Source organism: Ictalurus furcatus, chromosome 16 (genome assembly GCF_023375685.1).
Source record: "Ictalurus furcatus strain D&B chromosome 16, Billie_1.0, whole genome shotgun sequence".
NCBI classification, from domain to species: domain Eukaryota; kingdom Metazoa; phylum Chordata; class Actinopteri; order Siluriformes; family Ictaluridae; genus Ictalurus; species Ictalurus furcatus.
The window spans coordinates 29,052,834-29,060,333 of record NC_071270.1 but is presented as its reverse complement, the minus strand read 5'-3'; the positions used below and the strand labels follow the sequence as shown (position 1 = coordinate 29,060,333).

Genomic DNA, 7,500 nt, shown 5'->3' with positions numbered 1-7,500 from the left:
ACCGTTTGGATTTTAAGAACGTAAATAACCCTGAGCTCCAGACGGTGTTTCCATAACAGTGTTTTTCATTGTTTACTATCCAAACCACTGTAATCAGTGACCTTGATCATGCTGTATTAAGGGTTATTTTTGCTAACTACATGGTGAAGATGATTTGTTTTGCTTTCCTCTGTCCAAAATCTGGCATGGAGTCATCGGTTCCAGCCCAGGAGACTCAGGATTCAGCTCAGTGTGGTGATTTTCCTGTGTAAAGACTCCTGAGTCGACTCAGCAGATAATTAGCAGGTCTGGACTGAAACTGATGACACCACATGGAGACTGGAGCTGACTGACTGAACCAACTGAACTGCCCTTCCGTAAACAATGCTGTAATGTGGCACCTCGTCAGCTGGTTTATGACGTCATGCAGCATCACTGTACTGTCCTCTAAACCTGTGGTCTGGTTTAGATCTGTAATCAGAGCTGAGGCTTCAGTGAGGACTTAATACTGAAATTACACACATCGGTATTCAGAAACTACAGACTTTAGTTATTCAGCGCTGTTCAGAAGTTACGCGAGAGTTCCGGACACGGGGGAGGAGTTTATCTAAGACAGAGGCGTGTCTCGGTTGCATGCAGACCATCTCAATTCATTTTGAAATGGTCTCTTGCTTTTATTTTACATCATATTACATTTGATGGCATGTCAATAAAACGTTATTTCCTTCTCCAGTCCGCATTTTCTAGCCCTGATTTGTTTCAGGTTTAAAGGTGTGTTTTTTCTTTGTTTGTCTAGACTCTAGACCGTATTTAAAAACTCCGTCTCAGACGAGTCCACCCATGAAAAATCTGGCAACCTCAGAGGCGTGGCCTACACACAGGTGATTTTAATAATCCGAATAGTGCAGCCAGAAAATCCACTTTAGCAGCTGCGTAACCCGACTCTGAACACGAGGAACTTTCCTCACGTAGCCACTGACGTAACTTCTGGAGTTAAGTCGGTGACTCTGAATACAGGTGTTAGTGTTTTAATATAACAAGGACTCGTTCTGTGTAGAAAGGCCGAGAGTTGAAAACAGATGATCAGGGGACTATAAGCTTCCTTGGTTGCCAGATTGGCGTGACAGTTCCCAGTGCTGTTCATGATGAAACGACCCTGTCACTGTAACCCCGGCGTTATTTTACTCGAAGGCCCAATGCAGGAAACGGTCCAATCTGGCTGCGTGGAAGAGCGAAGCTCCATTTGGCCTGCACACATCACGTATGAGCTCAGAGGTAGCGAGAGCATGAAGAGGAGTGCAGGAACGTCCCCGTGGCAGATGCACTGACAGATATCACTGTCCAGTTTGAATGAGCTTAAGCATGTCCTCTGTTCTGATTCATTTCCAGGCAGACAAATGGACAGACTCAAACGAGAACCTCCCGCTGTAGATCTGCTGCTCTGGACGTACTTGAAGTAATTTGGCCTCGCTCATGGCTGGCACACGTTCGGAGGCACAGGCGAGTCAGACCTGGAGGCTTCGAATTTCCAAAGACTTTTAAGCTTCCTGGACTGGACGTCTTTGTGGACCGAAGTTTGAGAGTGTCAGAGATGATCATTAGATCGGATCTGTTATGGTGCTGGACTGACTGAACTGTTTTAATCCTCGTGTAGCCCCCCCCCCCAAACCCCCTCCCCCATGTCAGACCTTCTCTAAATTATGGAAATTTTGTGGAAGACGCTGACTTGGATATTGAGCCTGCTTTTGGCCGCTGCTGATCCTCAGAGCCTTTCTTACAGTTCTCAAGGTAAGACCCGGGTTCTAGTGTTCTACACGTCAAACATGATTTGAGTGATTGTGTACGGTATCGTTAACTCTCACTCTCACTGTGCTTTCTCTTCTCGAAATGAAAAGAGGAGTTTCTGTCCCACCTGGAGGACTACCAGCTCACGGTGCCTGTTCGGCTGAACGATAAGGGCGAGTTTATGAGTTACACTGTGAAGCAGCACCGGCCCGGACGCAGGAGACGGGCACTGGATCAAACCGGGCCGGACGCCGCAGAGACCAGACTCTTTTACCGCCTGTCGGCTTACGGCAAACACTTTCACCTGAACCTCACACTCAACCCCAACCTGGTGTCCAAACATTTCACTGTAGAGTACTGGGGTAGGGGCGGGCAGGAGTGGCGCCACGCTGTGGTGGACGATTGCCATTACGTTGGATACCTACTGGATCAGTACGACACTACAGGAGTGGCGCTGAGTAACTGCAACGGCCTGGTGAGTACAGAACCTCAGAAGGTGACGATTCATTTTCTATAACAGCGGCTCTGACAGTAACGCAGCTGCACATCACAGCTTTATATTAATGCACTCGTTTTAATGCGTTACTGTTTCTATAGCAACCGCTCATTCACAGCTGATTCTAGGTTTCAGCGCTTTTTTTTATTAATGTGAAGAGAGGGAATAGAGAGGGAATAGAGAGAGAATAGAGAGAGGGAATAGAGAGGGAGAATAAAGAGAGAGAATAGAGAGGGAGAATAAAGAGAGGGAATAGAGAGAGGGAATAAAGAGAGGGAATAGAGAGAGAGAATAAAGAGAAAGAATAGAGAGAGAGAATAGAGAGAGGGAATAAAGAGAGAATAGAGAGAGAGAATAGAGAGAGAGAATAGAGAGAGGGAATAGAGAGAGGGAATAAAGAGAGGGAATAAAGAGAGGGAATAGAGAGAGGGAATAAAGAGAGAATAGAGAGAGAGAATAGAGAGAGGGAATAGAGAGAGAGAATAGAGAGAGGGAATAGAGAGAGGGAATAAAGAGAGGGAATAGAGAGAGGGAATAGAGAGAGAGAATAGAGAGAGGGAATAGAGAGAGGGAATAAAGAGAGGGAATAAAGAGAGGGAATAGAGAGAGGGAATAAAGAGAGAATAGAGAGAGAGAATAGAGAGAGGGAATAGAGAGAGGGAATAGAGAGAGGGAATAGAGAGAGGGAATAAAGAGAGGGAATAGAGAGAGAGAATAGAGAGAGAGAATAGAGAGAGAGAATAGAGAGAGGGAATAGAGAGAGGGAATAGAGAGAGAGAATAGAGAGAGAGAATAGAGAGAGGGAATAGAGAGAGAGAATAGAGAGAGAGAATAGAGAGAGGGAATAGAGAGAGGGAATAGAGAGAGGGATGGTGAGGGAGCGAGTGTTTACAGCTGCTATAATGTCAGTGAGAACAGGAAGTAACTCATTTAACAGAATGAAATGTAAGTATAAAAATGATCATGGCTGGTAAATGGCTGTGGTGTAAGAGGAATAAAACATGTCGCACCGTCCCGTCACTGATTATTTTCCTGTAACAGCACGTCCTGAAGTGTTCTAATCCTGACGTGAAGATGAAGTGAGGATGTTAAAGCTACCTGAGGAATGAAGAGCGCTCTGTACTCTGAGTAACAGGTGTGACGGGTATCTGATGAGTTAAAAACGAGCAGAAACATTAAAATAACGTGTAAGACTTTGACCCCTTCTGGTCCACATCTGGCTGTCTGTAGTGTTTATTATAAAGCATCTTCCTCAGCTCGGTGTCCTGCAGGAATTATTGCAATGTTAAACGGTTTTAGCTTGTTTTTAAATGTTTTATTTACTGTGTTCGTTGTGATTGCTTTCTGGTTTATCTAACATCTCTCTGGACTGCTCAGTGTTTGGACTCGAGACCAGCGCAAGGCTGGGATCCAGACTCAGAGCCAGGACCATCAAGATTAATGATGAAAATGCTGTAAATGGGTTTGAGAGAGAGAGAGAGAGAGTAAAAGAGAGAGAGAGAGAGAGTAAAAGAGAGAGAGAGAGAGAGTAAAAGAGAGAGAGAGAGAGAGTAAAACAGAGAGAGAGAGGGGAACGAGTGCCAGGCAGGATACCATTGAAATGCGTAATGGCAGTAAAACACAGAGGGGCCCAAACGCACCTGATTTGAGGCCTAAGCGCCCCTTTTGCAGATCTCTTATCGGAGCTGCGGTGTGTGTTGCACTCCGCCGCATCTGCTTTGTGTTAAAGCGACTGGAGAGTGACAGCAAAATATTAGCATAGCTGCGTGTCTGTGCGTCAGGCTCGGATCCTCTCTGCACCTGCAGGTCTGCTTGCAGCTGCCAGCTGGTTTGTGTCTCCTGCTGCGTTTCATCAGGAGAACGCTCGCTGTAGAGTGGACGCTCCTGGCAGCTTCGCCCCGCTACGCCACCGGCGAGTCGGACCTGCGCTCACAACGTAACAGCTTTAACACAGAGTTTACGCTTCTTTACCGTTCCTCACTAACATTCAAGAAACTTCAAGAGAATAAAGAGAGAGAACAAAGAGAGAGAATAGAGAGAGAGAATAGAGAGAGAGGGAATAGAGAGAGAGAATAAAGAGAGAGAATAGAGAGAGAGGGAATAGAGAGAGAGAATAAAGAGAGAGAGAATAAAGAGAGGGAATAGAGAGAGAGAGAATAGAGAGAGAGGGAATAGAGAGAGAGAATAAAGAGAGAGAATAGAGAGAGAGGGAATAGAGAGAGAGAATAAAGAGAGAGAGAATAAAGAGAGAGAGAATAAAGAGAGGGAATAGAGAGAGAGAGAATAGAGAGAGAGGGAATAGAGAGAGAGAATAAAGAGAGAGAGAATAAAGAGAGGGAATAGAGAGAGAGAGAATAGAGAGAGAGGGAATAGAGAGAGGGAATAAAGAGAGAGAGAATAAAGAGAGGGAATAGAGAAAGAGAATAGAGAGAGAGAATAAAGAGAGAGAATAAAGAGAGAGAATAAAGAGAGAGAATAAAGAGAGGGAATAAAGAGAGGGAATAAAGAGAGAGAATAAAGAGAGGGAATAAAGAGAGGGAATAAAGAGAGGGAATAGAGAGAGAGAATAAAGAGAGGGAATAAAGAGAGAGAGAATAAAGAGAGAGAGAATAGAGAGAGAGAATAAAGAGAGAGAATAAAGAGAGGGAATAAAGAGAGGGAATAGAGAGAGAGAATAGAGAGAGAGAATAAAGAGAGAGAATAAAGAGAGAGAATAAAGAGAGAGAATAAAGAGAGGGAATAAAGAGAGAGAATAAAGAGAGGGAATAAAGAGAGAGAATAGAGAGAGGGAATAGAGAGAGAGAATAAAGAGAGGGAATAAAGAGAGGGAATAAAGAGAGGGAATAAAGAGAGAGAGAATAAAGACCGGCTGGTGAAGGAACGACTGTTTATACCTGTGCTATAACATTCCAGAACATTACATGTAACTATAAACAGATATACAAATGAATTGTTCTTTAATAAATAAATAAAAGGTTAATTAACGGTAAATATCTGTGGTGTAACAACTCACCGTGGATTATTTTCCTGCCACAACACTCCTCATGGTGTTTTACTCCGTACACGAGCATGCTAAAGATGAATCCAAGTTCTTGAATATTCAAAATATTGAACATCTCGACATTAGCATCAGTGATAATAAATTCTGTTGTTTTCCTGCTTCAGGACGTAGCAGGTTATCCGTCATGTCAGGAGTGAGGAGTGTGTTGAGGTATTTGGGATCTGCGTGTCCCGGGATGCAGTGCGAGGTTATTAATGGCTGCGTGTCCTGACGCATGATGTAATGTAATATGATGTGATTGTGACCGTACACAGAGCAGAACGAGACCTGAGATTTGTGATTCAGGACCCGAGACACGAGATGTGAGCTCTGTCTTTCTGTTTCAGAGAGAGAGAGCGAGAGAGAGAGTGAGAGAGGAGAGAGTGAGAGAGAGAGAGAGAGAGCGAGAGAGAGAGAGAGAGTGAGAGAGAGAGCAAGAGAGAGAGAGCAAGAGAGAGAGAGCGAGAAAGAGTGAGAGAGAGAGAGAGCGAGTGAGAGAGAGAGCGAGAGAGAGAGAGAGAGAGCGAGCGAGAGAGCGAGCGAGAGAGAGAGAGAGAGTGAGAGAGAGAGAGAGCGAGAGAGAGAGAGAGAGAGAGAGTGAGAGAGAGAGAGAGCGAGAGAGAGAGAGAGAGAGCGAGAGAGAGAGAGAGAGTGAGAGAGAGAGAGAGCGAGAGAGAGAGAGAGGATGGAAAATTCCAGAGGAAAGTCCTGAGTCCTGCCCACTTACCTCTCTGACAGGGAGGACACGTGGGAGACGGGACACCATATTGAATTCCTGCGTGGTATCTCGTGTGGCATTCACATAAATCTGTGGGAATGTGGAGAGGCAGCGAGGCGGTTTCTTTCTGGAGGCTTTTTTCCTACAGTCTGCCGAGGAAACACGAAAAACCATCCAATAAACGTTATAAACGTAATAAAGTTTCTCCGGTGTTTCTCTGGTGTTATCTCAAATATCTGAAAAGAGGTTTCTGAGACAATGCTTTAACATCTATACTACAAGAAAACAGTGATTTCTTCGAGCAGAACCATGTTAAAGGGTTAAGGAAAGACTGAAGTTCTCAGAACGTATGGTGTGTAGTAGAATCAGCGCTGGACGGTATAATGATGATGTCATGTCCATATCACCGTCACATCACAACACGCCTTTTTTATGAGATAGTGTTGATATTTTTTTAATGATTATTAATTTGTACATTTCTTAAAATAATTACAAACGGACTACAAGCAGCTGATCTGATGTTTTGTACTTGTAAATCAAAATCGAAGTTTTGTGGCTTTTAGTATGAATGTGTCAGCCTTAAAGTTTTCTATAAGCTAGATCACTTTATTAAAAACAAGGACAAAGTACACATTTAAAGATTTACGCATTAAAATGTCCAGTCTCTCTACCACCGCTACGCATCAACCGTTCTGATGACATCATTCTGCACGCCAGCTTCTCATCAGACTTTCTGTCCAATCAAACGCTCTCTAGAATCTGAAGTGTCCCGCCCCCAACGTTATAAAATCACATTGCTTAGCCCGGGTTGTGAGCTAAGATAAATGGTATTGGCTATTTAAAAAGAGGGGAGGAGCCACTCAATATGTCCCGCCTGTTTCAGTGGGAATTACATCAACACATCGAATAACGCTACGAGTTTTAAGGCGCTTCTCGGGGACTTAACAATTAAAACTGTTCAAAGTTTTTAACAGAATTTAAAAATGTTGTTCTTTTTTAAAAGGTTTTTTGTAGGAATTAAATAAAGTACTATCATTTCTGGCAGTGTGTTTGCAAACCTTTACTGTGCTTCATATCGAAATGTCTCGTAATGAGAATCGTAATGTGAGCGTGATACAATATGTTTGAGGTATCGTCCCACTCCAAGTAGAAAATGCCACAGATTGATGATGTAGAGGGTTTTAAAAAAATGCATATTTTCAAATACAGGGTGATTTTTCTTTTAAATATGTTGTGTATGTTTCATACCGTGACCAGAGAGTGTAAAAATCCTAAACGAGAGAGAGAGAGAGAGAGAGAGAGAGAGAGAGAGATTGAGAGAGAGGGTGAGAGAGTGAGAGGGAAAGTGAGAGAGAGATTGAGAGAGAGAGAGGGAGAGATAGAGTGAGAGAGAGAGGGAGAGATAGAGTGAGAGAGAGAGGGAGAGATAGAGTGAGAGAGAGAGGGAGAGATAGAGTGAGAGAGTGAGAGAGAGATTGAGAG

At 43.7% G+C, this 7,500-nt stretch overlaps 1 protein-coding gene across 1 annotated transcript in view; it reads left to right on the top strand.

Moving 5' to 3' along the window:
- Positions 1–1,570: 1,570 nt before the first annotated feature.
- The window catches only part of adamts6 (ADAM metallopeptidase with thrombospondin type 1 motif, 6), a 79,231-nt gene continuing 73,301 nt past the window's right edge, over positions 1,571–7,500 (top strand). Inside the window, 3 exon segments of the mRNA XM_053644731.1 lie at positions 1,571–1,767; positions 1,875–2,279; positions 4,067–4,196. Coding sequence (XP_053500706.1) covers positions 1,680–1,767; positions 1,875–2,279; positions 4,067–4,196 — 623 coding nt within the window. The 5' untranslated portion in view covers positions 1,571–1,679.